Genomic DNA, 16,013 nt, shown 5'->3' with positions numbered 1-16,013 from the left:
GTTGAATGTCTGGAGTGGGAGGGTGAACACGAGCGAATGAATGTTGGCAGTGATCAGTGGGCAATGAAAGAGTAAACCCTGTAACTTAAAAGCATTAAGAAATGCAATAATTTCCACCTCTTGAAAGCAGGTCTGTAAAATGTTTTTATGCTCACTTCTCTTTCTCTTGAAACTGTGACTTTTGCTGCAGTATCTATTTACTTTTGAGGCGTAGAATAAGACTCGCAGGACTGTAGAAAAGTACAAAAACAGAGACGCAGTAAGAGTCTGGAGACTCAGTGATAACACCTGGTAGTGCTTCCCCAATGCTCTGGTTAATATTTAGCTGTGGTATAGGAACTATTTAAATAATTGTCAATGCCTTGGTCACAATTTTTGCTTTCAGTAGCAGAGCACGGTGTATTTGACGTGGTTTGAGAGGTTTTCTGAAGACGCAGGAACAACTTCTATATCGAGGTCAAACTCTTAGGAAAGCTTCTTCTGCAGTGCTTGTTTTTGTCTCAGCTTGTTGAAAATGGCGGGTGTAAGCAGCTGCATGAAGTACTCCATGTTCATCTTCAACTTCTTATTTTGGGTAAGTTGGTGTTTAAATTGTTATTAGTGATGCATGAAATGTGTTCAACATTATCTGAATGCTGTAGTTGAAGGAATTGTAAAGAAAATAGACCATAAGTGGAACCAGAGTACAATTCTAAATCAGGGAGGGGAGAATATGTTTAACTTTTGCCCTTCCCTTTGTCTTTTTCCTTCAAAATAGCTTTCCCTCCCCATTCAAAAGTAGACCAGCCATGAGTCTGTCTCCCTGCCCATATCGTGCCCTTCATGTCAAGGGACATCACTCATTTCGGTCGGAAGATAACAGACTCTCCACTTAAAATGCATTGTTCTCTTGCTTTTATTGTCTGCTGCTTGCATCCAAACGGCATAATCCTGAAAATGTAGTTGCAACAGAAGACACGGAAAATTCACTTGTATTTTTAGCCTCCTAATTGATAAATGGTTTTCATATCCTTCTTTGCGGTTCTTTGCTTTACGTTCAGTGTCATAATTAGTTTCTGATGGTGGACAGTAAACGTTTGTAAAATGGTATGGGCTGGCAGTACTGCCAATAGCTGTATCAAGGCAGATACACCACAGGGCAGCAGGCAGGTTTCTGGGTGTCGTTTGAACCATATTTCTCTATTTATCACATCTCAGCTGGTTTGCAAGAATTTCAGATCCTGGAAGCTCTGGAAAGATTTGAGTTAAAGAACATTTCTCTCATGGTTCAACCTCACTGTCAGCTTTCCTGACAGAGATTTGTCAGGTTCACCAGGGGTTCACTGAAACCAGAAGCGGAACTACCAGCCACATTATGGGGTTTGCCTCAAGGGTTTTTTTTTCAAGTGAAAAGGTGATACCATTCAAAAGGCACCACGGACAGTAGCCTTGGAAAATTTGTGGCTAGCCAAAATGAGAAGAATTAGCAAAATTCTTTGATCACTTGTGAACCTCACAAAGAAATTCCTTACAGGCCAGTGATGGTTTTGGACTGCCTCCCCCCTCTTCTTCCTCCACCTCCATCAAGGCAGATTGAAGATATTTGACATCTGTGTTGAAGTTTTTCTGCAATGGTCCTTAAAAGAGTCCATAAGTTTCTGAGTTGAAATTCCTGCCCCTCAGGAAGTTTTTCCTGTTCACATTCATCTGTATTTACTGTAAGCTAAAACACAGGCAAATGTCTCGGACTAGTATTAGAAAAGCTCCAAACTGCTTCTGGAACGAACGTGTGAATAATGCCCATGCCTAAGCCTCCAGTGACAGAATGGGTTTCCTAGGAAAAAGCACAGGATGCGATCCTGGGGGAGTCTTGAAAGCTCAGGAAACGAGCAGGTGCAGAACAAACTTCCCAAACCTATCTTTATGCCAAAGGTAGGAAAATCTGTACTCTATTCTGGGGAAGAATACGCTGAGAGCATTTGCTGTGCATGTCACTGCCTGGATGGGACAGAGGAGGACAGGAAGGCAGCTATAGTTACTTCTTTTAAAGGAAGGGGTTTAGCACTACCAAGGCAGGGAAGAACAGACATGGTGCAAACAGGAATATGGGCTGACGGAGTACAATGAAGCTGAATTCTTTGATTCACATTCCTGTCTCTAATTCCTGGAAATCATTAAATTGCTGTAGTAAAGTACAGGGAACAGTGATATCTTTATAGCCACTGGTCCCACAGCTGCTCTCCCTGGTGCACAAGGCAGTTGGCAAGTGGAAAATTAAACTGGTAGCGGGAAATGAAGGTGACTTTAACCTTAACTAGATAAGAGCAATGGCTGTATATTTAACTGGCATCTTTTCATTTTAAGCTTTTTGCAATCTCCCTGGGAGTGTCCCCTCTTAGGGGACTTGGGAATGGGCTTTCCAGTATTCTGATGCCTTTTTCTAAGCAGCTCTTACAGCATAGCGCTAAGCGTGTAAGCCCTGGAATAGTCTAAGGAAGCTCTGCAAAATGGCTCTGGCTTCACTACATGATGTGTGCCCCCTGGCAATCTACAGCCCCGTGCTGGGCTCCAGCATGTCCATGGAGTTTTGTATCTTCCCAGTTTGGTGAAAGAAAGCTGAGCATGGGCTTTTGAAGACCTGTGCTTTGGAGCTGGGTGCCTATATGGAGCTTTTAATACTCCTTCAGTTAATCCTTAAGTCAGTTTTGTGCATTAAACCTGACACGTAGGTCAGATTTTTCCTCTTTCTCTTCTTCAGAGTTTGCAGGATATCCAGTCTCACCTGCTGCCCTCATTCTGTCAGCTTCTGCTACTCCACATCATGCAAGATTGTAGAATTACCATTTTTTTTCACTAAATATTGATGTCTGATCCTAGTTTGAGGCAACCCGATTAGTGACAGAGCAATCTTTGATCAGTTGTTGACACGAGACTTGCAGTCCCATCTACAACCAAAGTGGCCCTTTCCCCATACCTTACATCTTGATCCCTGCATGCAGCAACACCAACTTTGCAGGTGTGCTGAGCCATAGGTCGCATCCTCTGTAGGACCCTCCTAGCACTGTTAATTTCAGGTGTCTCAAGGAAGTATTCCAGTCAAATGTTTTCCTGAAGAGGAGCAACCTTATTTTCCTTCTGATACCCTTAAACTGGATGCTTAAAAAGTGTGTGCCAGCGGAGGGAATTCCCCATAGGTTTGGTATTCCCATGTCTGAGAAGTGCAGAGTCTTGATATGCTGCTAGTCCAGAGTCATGGCAGGCTTATCTGAGGTGATATTAATGTAACTAGGCTGTATTTCTTCATCACGCCGAGACTGAAGGGCTCGAGAAGAGAAGGACCGATTGAATTTGAGGGACAACAGTCCTGTTCCTGGTCAGTTTAGTGAGATGGTGACAAGGTCACTGATTCTTGGTCTAGGGTTGAGGCAAAACTACGATAGCCATCTAGTTTTGGGAAAACGGGTAAGGACCTTTTCAAAGAAGCTCTTTTTATTCCATTGGAAAATACTGGTTCATTAAAAATGAAATTTCCTGAAATGAAAGTTTCTTTAGTCGAAACTTTATTTTAAGAAAATTTAATAATTAGGATGGAGTATTCCAGCAAACTTGAAATGTTTGACTTGGACTCTTTGGGAACAGACCATTTTGATGTGTTATTTCAAAACTTTTCTTTGTGTGTTCTTGTACACTTCGTATAGTATGAAAATAAACAGAAACAAAACATTAAGATTTTACTGAAATGGAGCATTTTTTTATCAGCCTAAACCAACTCTATTTTTATAATTAAAATATATACACCTTACTAAAAATTTTGATTTATAAATGATGTTTCTTTTCTGAATGGAGGAAATAAATATTGTAACATTGCCATCTGATTGGTAAGTTCCTGTACACTCAGCTATATTTACTTCTGTTACTTTGCTGTATTTTTATGGGAGGTCCTATGTAACAAATAAGGCAGTGGGCCAAATTCTGTTTGGATTTGTAGCAATAGCTGCTTCAGTGGAAATTTTCACATTAGCAAGCCCATGTTGTCTGGTGCATAGCCACATGGCTCACACAGTACTGCTGAACAAGACCCAAATATAGAGTCATACGATACCATCAGTTTCTAGGCAGATTCAGTGGGATTCAGAAGGTTTCAGTGGGGAGTTCTAGTTAAATTTGATAACATGATATAGCTGTCATCAATTGTACAACTTTCCTTTTCATGTTTAAAATGTACTTATAGGAGCTTAACTTAGAGCAGGAAAATGTGTGGTACTCATGTCTGAGAACTGGCTCTGTTCCATATTAAATAATCTGCTAAAGTCGTTATGGTCTTTGATGCTGAATATTATATGAAACCTTTTGCGGGGAAAGTATTTTTTAAGAAAAATTATCTAAAACATATAAAAATAGCTCTTTTAATTTTAAAAGGTTAGGAATAGTCCCAGTCTTCATGGGAAGCTCATAACAACATTTCAGGGCCATTTATGACTTGAGTATTAATAACATACAGGAACATAATTCTAAATCTGACTAGTCTCTGGTCCTCACTGATCTCTCTTTCCTACCAGTCGTCTCAGTAGGCACAATCCTTACACCTGATTAGCCTCTTAATTACCTGTCTCCAACACTTAATAAAGAGAAATTCTGAGTAAGAATCACCACGGACAAGGTTAGGAATACAGTGACTGGCGCATAGTGGAACGGTCAACGAAACAGGAGCACAACTAGTGATTAGGGAATGTGTCTGGACCTGGGATTCATCTGCCCTGACTTCAACAACTTAAAGCAAGTCATCCCAGTCTAACTTTCACATGTACATGACCGAATATGGTTGTTTTCTGTAAAAATGTAATGGAAATAATAACTATAGCATTTTACAGGATATTGTTGCAATAGAAACAGCAGAAAGACTTTATTTAGAACTTTTCCTGATAGTTTTACCATAGAGAATATGCCTCTAGATGTGTGTCCTGAATAATTCTAGAAACAACATTTATACAAACATCCCTTATCAAATCTCATGTGTTTCCATTATACTCGAAACAATGTTCTTTACAGCCATGTTGTATACCTATAACAGCAATTTATATTCCTCTCTCATCTGACAGAATTTCTGTGTGCTTCCCAACCACATGTATAAATCATCAAGGAAATGTGGACTCCTCTGAGGTAGAAACATCAGGGATTTGGTGCATAACTGAAGATTTAACTACCCTTATGAAGTTTCCTGGATATGAATCAATATTCTACGCTCCAGCAATTCATGTTTCTTTCACTTTGCCAAACAAATGATTTCAGAATTTTGGCCAGCATCTGGTGCAATTTAGATGCTGAACTTTAATCTAAAATTGCTGATCTTTCTAAATATTCTTTATTTTCTCCTGCAGGTGTGTGGTTCCATTATTTTGGGAGTCTCTATATGGATACGTGTTAGCAAAGATGCTCAGCAGGTAAATGTATGCGGTCATACTAGAACCACATAAAATGTGGAAGCCACTGCATACACTTTCATTTCCCATCTTCATTTCCACAAATTTGTTATGTTTTTGTTGAGATGGTTTGTGTGGGTAAAGATTAATGCATTTTATGATATTTAAGATTAAACAAGGTGGTGTACGTAGTCAGATAAAGTGATTGACGTAAGCACAGACACGTGACTACAGGAAGTGTCTTCTAGTGCTATTAATGTAGGTTCTTGCAGATGCACACTGATTTCTGTTGGAAAACATGTGTCTCTCTCTCCTCTAATGAAAACTAATTATGGTTTTGTTATTGATTTCAGCATTAGAGAGAATAATGAGAAGCCATGCGGCTTCTAGACTTTTCAATGTTTTTCCCTATTAGAATAGTATAGTCGTATATATTCCTAGGGTTACTTCCATATTGTTTGTAGGGAACATTTTTACCTTTCTCACTATCCTCAATAACACAATTCTTATTTCCCTAGTAACTGCAACTTTGAAAGGGAGCAAGGATTTTTACCTTCTATTTTCAGTGGCTCCTTAAAAACACCTTATCCTTTTTCCCTCATGTTTATATAGAAAGAGTTTTAGACACCCAAAAATCTTTACTTAAGATTAAAATGTCCTAACAGCCCTCCTGGAGGGCAGAAGAAAGTCCCTGAGTTCTCCTCCTGGATTTTATCTGGGTTATTAAATTACTTCAGACTTTATGACTTTCCTTTTCTGCAAAGCTAGGGAAAATACAATTGTGAGGAGCCCTTGACCTTGCAGACATGCAGCAAAGGCTGATCCTGTTGGTGCAAAGGCCCTTTGGCCCTGTGGGCCCTGCCAACCTTTTGCCAAGTGTGCTCCCAGTGTCACTGGCCTCTGACTCGCAGCATATTTTCCACCACCCTTGAGTGAAGCTGATTTCACAGCTCGTAGATGCTTCTCTGAAAGGCATTGCGCAATCTTCTATGTTGGTGCTTTGTAACACTAACAGGAAGAACAATCTGACTCTAAGGTTTAGGCAGTATATTTCTTCCTGTGAATTTGGGCCATAGAAATGTAAATTAATTTGAAAATTTAATTTGCATATTTCTATTTCCAAAAAGGCTTTCTGGCCACAGAAGTGAAAAAATGGCCAAGTGTGACATGGGAGCATTTTTTTCAGCTTTCAGACTGAGCCTTTGGTATAGATTAAGTTGCAAATCTTCAGGTCACTCCTCTGTTGCTCTACCGCAGTCCGTTAGTTAAGAACAATAATTTTTAAGTCAGTATTTTCCCATCTGGAAATAAAAAGATGGTGAAGATAAGAAGATAGCTTCATATATTTCCTCCTGTTTGGCTGATGACACTGTTGCCCTTAGCCAGTCCCAGATGTCTCATGTCTGGCAGATGCAACAGAACTCCGTTCATAACAACCTTGTGCCATGGGGTAAATTAGGTCATGGTGGAGAGCTCCGCTGTTCTCTGCTGTGGAAGAGGAAGAATGACAACTTTCACTTCTCAATCAACATTTTTCAAGAAGCTAAAATTGCCTTACTTGCTAGTTGACCACCTCTAGTATGATGGCTCAGATGGTACAATGGAGCTTGGAAAACCACAACCACTATTACCCTTTCTTATTTTTTGAGAGATTTCCTATTCAGAAAAGCATACCTAAGTGTGTCCCAAACTGGTTTCCTGAAGTGACACTTAGTACTCCCCAAAACCTGTGAATTAAGAATAGGGACCAAAATTGAAAGCATTTTCTCACATTTTTGCCTCTAGGCAGGCAAAGTTCCCATTCAAAACCAATGTATGTTTTGCCTGAGTAATAATTGAACAGACCGTAAGGATTTGGCTGTAGATGAATAGAGCTTTCTAAGAATAAATAACAGGAGGTTCAGTCCAACTTGGAAGGGGAAAGAACAACACATTCTTCAAATTATACTTGTCTATATACCTTTGCAATTTCCATCAGAAGATAAATGTGACAACTTCCAGACATTTTTCCTAATCTTGGCACCAGCCACACTGGAAAATATTCTTTGAACATTTTTCTCTATTTTGGCCTTTGGCCTTAGTCAGTCCTGTGGGAACTGAATAATTTGATATTTAATAATATTGAGGTATATGAATTGTTTAGTTGAGTGTCCCACACATCAAAATACAGTCCTCATCTCTGAGGGTAATATTAGAGATCATGCCTAAAAAAAAAGAAAAAGAAAGCTGCTTTGGAAAATGCATCCAACTATTTCTCTAGTATATCCAGCATCGCTCTGAGAAGTGTTCTCTCAGGAACAACCACAGAGTATGTTCCTGGCCTTCTAATGACAAACAGAGGTTTTGTTTCTTTAACATTTAGTTAATGTAGGAAAGATTTCGAGATAATCAATTTTGCTACTTCCAGTAAAAAGCAAAGATTCATTGACTGAAAACTAACTGAAAGCCACTTTAAAGGCAAGAGATCTTTATTTACTCTGTAAAGTTGACTTTCATCTTGTGCAGAGACAAAGACAGTGAAAAGGTAGGTTCTACCGAGCTCCCCAACAAAACATTTAAGAAGGGGGCATGTTTATTTATGGATCAAAATTTCTCCATGGTTGCTAATCAGTATATTTATCAGTATGAAGTAATTGTCTTGTTTTTGGGGAGGAGCTTCTTGTAGCTGAAAGATTTTTTTCCCCTCTCTTTTCAGGAGTTGGAGATAGACAGCAGCCTGTTTGCAGGGGTTGATCTGCTGATAGCCGTGGGCTCCATCATTATGGTCCTTGGGTTTCTGGGATGCTGTGGTGCCGTAAAGGAGAGCCGGTGCATGCTGCTGTTGGTAGGGGAGAAAAACATTTGGCTACATTTAACAGGTCACAGCTACATTTGATGGATAAGGTCCTTGCAAGTAGTATCAAATGAAGATGGGGGCCTTTTTGTTTAACCAAATGCTTCATTATGGTCATGTGTTTTCATTGCTTATCTTGTGCTTGAGCCCCTTCTGAATTCTAGTGCAGAAAAAATGATGGGTGGTCTCATCAACAAGACAGGGTCCAGAGAGCCCCGAGCACGTCACTAGCTTTTTTTCCACCCACCAGTCCTCCCCCACTACCTATCCCATTTAATTTCATAAATTCCCAGTTGCTCCCTTTGCTGGTGCTCCCTGTCCTCCTGCCCCACACCTCTCACCTGCACACTGCCCATCATGTCACTACTCTGGTGTGCACCTTGTTTTGATCACCAGCTGAGCACACTCTATCTCGAGCACCCCATTTTCTCATCGCCAAAGAAGGAGCAGCTCTGACTGGAACTTCAGTTCATTCTACCTACATGGTTATTCAAGCACATGAAAGCTTAACATTCACTTAGAAGAAATTATATCATCTTGGTCAAAAGTACTCTAGTTTTCTCCCCCTTTTTTTTTCTTCCTAGTTTTTTATTGGACTGCTTCTGATCCTGATCCTTCAGATCACAGGAGGTATTTTAGGAGCAGTGTATAGATCTCAGGTACAGTATTATTCTGCATTTTCATTGATGTCTTCCCAGAGTTTTGTTTCTACCCCGAAAACTAATAAAATGTTTGGAATTGCAGATTGAAACATCCCTTAACAAGACTCTCGTGGAGAGTGTGAATTCATTGCAAAGCTCTACAGAAGAATCTAAAAAGTTTCAAGAGAAATTCCAGAAGTTTGAGAGAATGGTAATTAAAATGTAACAAAGGGCAGGGGTTGTTGCTCTCTGTTCCATCTCTAGCATTTGTCTGTGCTTCATTTTATGGCTACTCTGCCATAGGTCTGAATTTCATTCCCTGGGGATGGGGAAGGGTCTGACTTAAAGGCAAGTTAAAATACTATGCAAGGGGCTTCTGCTCTCTTGATATGACATGGGCTTTCTGTGATGATTTCTTTGTGCAATACTGTTTATAAGAGCAGTGGAGCAAGGACACACAACATGCAAGTGAGACTGACAGCTAGCTAAGCTCTTTCATGAGAAGGCTGCCTGCTCCTTTGTTACAGCTTTCCCTTCCGAAGGGACATTGCTCTATCACTGTATCCCAGCTAAGAACTATCCAGTACTCTTAAGGCAAGACTACCCCAGGGATAAGGAAAACTTCAGGAGTGTATTTCATTTGGAATATCTTATTGCTATGAAGTCATTAAATGCCATACTTCACTGTGTAAGAAGGGGGAAGAAAATATGATAAAAGGGAGGTTTGTTCTCACTGTGCTTATACCTATCCTGGCTTCCCCCACCTGCAGGACTCCAGAAGGTGGAGACTTAGTGCCAGCTTGCTCCTGGGTATCACACAGAGAATACCCTTGAATCTCACTGATATCACTGATGTAGACCCCTGCCCCTCCCACTAGCAGCTGTGTCTATACATTGACAGAGTGCCTGCTGTTGTTTTTTTTTTTTTTTAGTCCCTAATGGGTGATGACTTTGATGGGTAGGCTTAAAGAATTCCTGTATTTTTAAAGGTTGCTGGTGTGAAAGAAAAGGAAGCAAGAAACAATATTTGGGTGGCTTATATTACTTCCACTTCTCCTTCCCCATTCCACCTTCAGCCCTGTCCTCTGCTTCTGAGCCAGCTTATTTCTTCTGGTACAATAAGCAGCTCCCTGGAGAGATGATTGAAGGGTGAACAAAATGAAAAATCCCATAATTACTGTATTAATTTTTAAATAGACCAGGATTGGTTTATTATGTCCCACGGCCTTTGCTTTTATACAAAATTATGTGAACATTTCCAGCTGCTTTTTAAAAGAGGGAGGACCTCAAACCAAGTCTGTACCCCTGAGCTTTAGTGGCTTGAATAAAGTGGAACATGAAGTGAAACTGCACCTGGTTTAGGTTTCACAAACCCCAAATGGAGCCCTGGCCGCCTCAGTCCATTTCTAATTTAAAGGGCTAACCATCATTCAAGGTGGTTATTTTTCTAGATTTCAGAGTTTTATGTGCCTGAATTTTACATTTTCAGCCTGGCTTTTCAAGATGTGAAATGTGGATGTTACTGGAGCTGTTACTTAACTTCTGCAAGTATAACTTGCAGAAAGAAGACCTGATTCTCGAAAAATACTATACCCAGCGTTGTTCCATGTTCCAGTTCCATTCTGGCACTGACAATTACTAGCTTTATAGTATTACAATATTTTTTTAAAACCTGGGCTTTTTTTTTTTTTTTTTTTCTTTTCTTTTTTTAAACTTGTGCACTTACATTCTTGTAACTGCTATGGAAATGTAAAGCGTGTTTGAGACATACCAATGTGGGACAATTCCACATGGGAAAAGATGAAAGGAAATGTCTCCTTCGTTGTTCCTCTCAGCTCCCTCGCCTACTCTCCTCAAACTGCAAATCACCACTTTTTTCCTCATCTCCCCATTTCCTCCTTTCTTGCAGAACCAGTGCTGTGGTTTGCTGAATGGACCTGCAGACTGGGGAAAAAATTTTAATAGTCCTTTTGGTAGCAAAGTCTGTGCGTGTGAACTCAAGAGCCCATCATGCACCATCTTTCAAGGCAGATACGTTTATAAAACGGTAAGAAAAATAGAATGTTCCACTCTTCTTTCCAAAAAGAGGTTTTAACCCAAGGTTGTCTTTGGTGACTGGCATCGTCAGCAGTTCTATATCTTTCCAAAAAGGCAAAGTTTTGCCTTCTTTTCGTTAGCCAGAATAGCCCCTGTGCCATCTGTTATGAAATTACTATGCATACGTGAAATGCGCTGCTGCTTCCTCTTCCTGGGATGCCTCTATTTTAGCTGTGCAGTGCAGTACCCTTAAGACCTCAGCAGTCTGCATGGTTACTATGGGTGAAAACTATTATGGCTTTGGGGTCAGAGTATGTCTCTGAGTCAGAGCATGTCTCTGAGTCAGAGCAGCATGTCAGTTACCCTTTGGCTCTCGTTCCTCCCTCAGAAGGTTATGTTCCCACCCAGGCTCATTCTGGTGGCAGACGTTGACTCAGAGGCTTTCAAAGGGCTAAGGGATATTGAAAAACGAACACATTAAATGCAAGACCTTTGGGGTTTTGCAGTCCTTTAATAAAAAACCCCACACTTGTTTTGCAGGATCTGCTGGAAAGAAACCTTACATGCTGTAGGCTTCATGGCAGCATACCTAAAGTGCAATTTCCTACAACTACAGCCCTTTGAAAAGCTTGGGGCAGTTAATATAATAATAAGGCAAAAATGTCTGGTGACAGGCAACAAGAAAGCATACTCAAAAATTGGTAGGTGGGCAGCAGAGATCTCAATTAATTAATTTCAAGATTTATCTGTCTCCCTATATGGAAATTTGGACTCCATGCATACAAAGAAAAATATGAAAAAAAGTGCAAAACTAGCACAAAATAGCTGCATTTCTAGAATGCCGGCGGTACAAAGTTTGCCAATCTGCACCAAGCACAAAGCAGATTTTAGCACATGTCCAAATCTGGCTGTATACTTTTCTAAATGCACAGCTCCTTAGCCGGGTCCTGCGTGAACACTAATTTCCTCCCTGTGTAGTCCCACAGAAGCAAATACTGTTTTAAAGCAAGGGAACAGTCTGGTTAAGTAGAGGATGCCAGAACCCAATCTGGAAATAAGATGTATACAAAGAGGCTGTTTTGGCCACCTTTTAACGTCTTTTTGGCCTCAGGCAAACCCTCAAAGGACACATGAGAAGCCATCAGTGAAATTACTGCAGGTGCAAGATATCACTTACATGAACACACAGATTTCATGGTGGTGTTAGGTGCTAGTAAAGACATTCAACTTTTGTGATCCAGGAAAAAAGATTTGAAATTCAGTGCAGTTCTGAGTCAGCTTAAATGAGAGGTTTTTTAGAAGGACTAGAAGGAGAAGACCCATGTGTTTACTGTGAGGGAGGAAATACGGTGAAAGAATATAAATATATTTGGGGGGAAGGCAGTTGTAGTGTTGGAACAGTACCATAGTTTTGATGGATTTGGCTTTCCCTACAGTTTGCAAAAGGAATATTGTCAATGCCTGCAGAAGATGTAGTCATTATAAGAACAGATGTATGCATTTATTAAGAAGGAGAGTAGCTCTGCATAGAACTTCAGATAGGATCACTCTCTTCCTCCCAGACCCAGCCCAAGATCACCAAACATTTGTCAAAATTAATACTTAAGCTAAGTTTTATATCCAAATATTGATAGTTGAACCCAACTCTAATAATAGGCTTTGAAGTTTCAAATCCAAAGATCAGATTAGTGGGAAACTGAAGTTCTCTTTCAGATCTGGTTATTGCTGCATTGGCTCTTTCCTAGCAGGGAATGATTATCAAATGAAAGTAAGAATAAATGCTTCTTTCCTTGACACCTGAAAATCATGCAGACATTAGGCATTACAGCTGCATGTTGTCATTTGAAATTGTACCACTTTATGGTCAGCTACAAAATTCATTTCCATGTTTGGGAAAGCAAAGATTAGATATCTTTCTTAGAGCACAAGGTACATATAGCTGTGCTCTTTTTAGCAACAAGCCAGAGTAAATTCAAATAGCCTTTCTTTAGCACAGAGAGAGAGAGAGTGTGAGAGGAGTCATTTTAGAGGATGCATTCCTACTAATCTTAGGATAATATTGCTTACTTATAATTAATCATTTTGTCTTATTTTTCAGCCTTGTGGAGAAGTGATTATCGAATACCTGGAAGACCATCTGCTCATAATTATGGGGATTGCCTTTGGACTGGCCGTTATTGAGGTACCAGTATACACCATTAAAATATTTAGTAGCTGACAAGCAATATGTTCTACTTAGAAATACACTGGGAATGGGATTAAAACACCTGGCTTGCTCAATTAATAGACAAGGGAAAACCACCTCTCACCTTAGCTGTAATCTTACAGTTATTTCATATAAACAGTACACGGCTGCCGAGCTGAGAACTTGAGGTGGGATCAGACCACCCTGCTGCCTGTATAAGTGTGCCACATGGCACTTTTTCTGCAAAGGTTTGACAGTCCTGGAGCCAGGCTGTGCCTTGACAGTGAGCCCTGTGGACAAGAGGGGTGTGCGGATACCCAGCCCCAGGAAGACATGAGGCAGAATAGCTGGTCTTTTCCTCCTCTGTCTCTCCTTTGCTTGAGGAAAAAGTCATCTCATAAGAAAACTTAGCCCCTAAAATGCATATTCTTATCACAGATAATGATACAAAATTATTATTCCGAGGGAATAATTTAGCCATCAGGATGGTGCGTGAATGTGCCTGAGTCCACACCCGTGCTGCTCCATATATTCCTGTGTGTAAAAAAAGCAGAGTATGTGAACTCTTTATTTAATTGCTTCATCATACACTAAAGAATAACATGCAAAATTTTCTCCGAAGAGAGGAGGGAAAACAGTGAGGTTATCCAGTCAGCTACTTGATGAATGATAGGCTTTGATTAGGAGAAAATGACAGAGAAACAGGGGATTTCATCATGTTGCTTTCTTCGGTCATTTTCTTTCTTTTCACTATTCCTCTGTGGTTTCCCTCCTCCCCCGCCCCCCGCCGATGGATGTTTGAGTGAAAAGCAGAAATGACAAAGATTGCTGTGCAGAGTTCAGTCTGTTATTCCGAGTGAAAACTTCTTAACATCATTGGCAGAGGATTGCTCCTCGTGGTAGAAGAGTGGGCAAGAGCCCCAACTCAAAAATACATTTCCAGGAAAATAATAGTAAGCGGGGAAGAGTTACGCAGCTGCAGCACTGGGAGAGGACAGGCCACTAACTTCTTGCTCGGCACAGGCTTCATGTTATTTAAGGTGCTATATGTGGGGGGGTCAGGTCTCTCGCCTATATGTAGACTTTGGGGGGAAAATAGATGAAATAATATACCAATATTAAAAGGCCTTTAAAAATATAATAGAAGTGTAAAATTGCACTTGTATCTCGAAGGTAAGTTATAAGTCACTTTGCTCCAGTTACTGCTGTTACATGATTTGTAGCATTTAGTTCATTGGCCATTATTCTTCCCTGTTCTCCAGTTGGCATTTTCTGTGGTGGCTGCCTCTCCCAATCATAAAAGGATTAGAAAACAACATGAACAAACAATATGAGCCTCAGCTGGTACAAATTGTCAGCTGGCAATTTACACTTGATAAACATTTAGCCTTTCCAAAGATATTAACATATTACGACTTTTCAAGTAATTGCAAATCAAAGGCCACATGCTTAACCATCTCTCTGCTCTGGAAAAACCCAGATAAAAAGAAGTGGACAAGGAAAACGCTCTGCCCTAGTGTTCCCCCCTCTGCCTGCTCCATTGTGCCACTTGTGGGCTGTTAATGGTTTTAGCTCACCCTATTAGTGGAAATGATACTGAGAAGAAGGGCCCAGTTTCACTTGGGTGCAAGGGAAAATGCGGGCATGGTATGTCAGGGAAGCCCTGTCATCTTATTCCAGCTGTGAGTTCATCTTAGCTGTACCCCTGTGTTTTGTACACTCTCCACTGTCTCTTCCTTAAATAAATGAAGCACCCTGGTGTTTATGGCTTCAAAAATGTCGTTTGGATACTTTCCACTTTTGTGAAACACCTTTACAGACTGGTTAATTTTAAATCCAGAAGGAAGCTTTCTGATCTTCTCATCTCGCCAGCTGTCTGTCACAGGCTGTGGAATTTCACCCAGTAATTCCCACTACAGAAGGTGACCCTACTGGATTTTATATTTCAAGCAACAGCTTCTTTAGTAGACTCAGTGTTTCTATCCCAAATCTATTACTGATGAATATAAAATAGTTGTTGCATGATCATTTGCCACTCAAAACAGTGGGGTACGTGTATAGATGTATGCCTGTATACATATACATATGTGTGCCTTTACACATATATTTACATAAAGGAAAGTGACAGTGGAAAGGAAGAAAGATTTCAAAGGGGAACAACCCTCAGAATATGCAATGGAATCAGAAAGTTCCTCCAACTTTCTTAGAAAATAAAAGATTGAATTTTTGTCTCATTTTCTTGAACTTCTCAGTATTTGCTGCGCCATTGCAGCTAGCAACTGCATTTTAAATCCCCAGAGTTACAGGTTTCCCCATCCATAGAGGCAATCCATCTTTTAAACAAATTATAGTTTTCCATCATGTCTGCAGTCTTGCCTGTTGCACATACTGATTTCACTCTATATTCTAGAGTCATGTTCTTTAAGAATTACATTGGAAAAGATCTTCTGCATAGCAGATTTAGCCTGCATGTAAATCCAAGATATTTGCAAACAAAATGTTCCCGCTGTGTATCAGTTGTATCCTGGGGTTTCCAGGACTGCCAAGTAATACCAGAAATGTCTTTGTTTTCCAGATTCTTGGTTTGGGGTTTTCTATGAGCCTCTACTGCCAGATCCAGAGAAAATGAAACTGTGGAAGTGTCAGAAAGATGTCACCAGCCAAATCAAAACCTTTGTAGATAGAGGGTTATTTGGCTTGGCACATTCAGATAAATATATGCATGTCCCAGGCAGCTGTTCTGATGAAAACGGCAGCCCTTGTGCACATGGATGCTTCGCAATTTGCAAAATGACCTCCTTACACTTCATAAGATTTAATGATGTGAATGTGGATTTTTATTTGCAATAAACGTCTTTGTTTATGTTTCTGAAGAGTTTATTTTGTCTGAAGATAGCATTTAAGTCATGTTGAGATTC

The 16,013-nt window shown here is 40.2% G+C and overlaps 1 protein-coding gene across 1 annotated transcript; it reads left to right on the top strand.

The window, feature by feature from the left end:
- The first annotated feature begins 514 nt into the window (after positions 1-514).
- On the top strand, positions 515-15,724 carry TSPAN8 (tetraspanin 8). Its single transcript, XM_009585628.1, has 8 exons — positions 515-574; positions 5,358-5,420; positions 8,095-8,223; positions 8,817-8,891; positions 8,977-9,084; positions 10,783-10,920; positions 13,009-13,092; positions 15,671-15,724. The coding sequence occupies exons 1-8, from the start codon at positions 515-517 to the stop codon at positions 15,722-15,724; spliced, it is 711 nt and encodes a 236-aa protein (XP_009583923.1).
- The last annotated feature ends 289 nt before the right edge of the window (positions 15,725-16,013 follow it).

Source organism: Fulmarus glacialis, unplaced genomic scaffold, assembly GCF_000690835.1.
Source record: "Fulmarus glacialis isolate BGI_N327 unplaced genomic scaffold, ASM69083v1 scaffold28779, whole genome shotgun sequence".
NCBI classification, from domain to species: domain Eukaryota; kingdom Metazoa; phylum Chordata; class Aves; order Procellariiformes; family Procellariidae; genus Fulmarus; species Fulmarus glacialis.
This window is presented reverse-complemented; position numbering and strand designations above follow the sequence as displayed.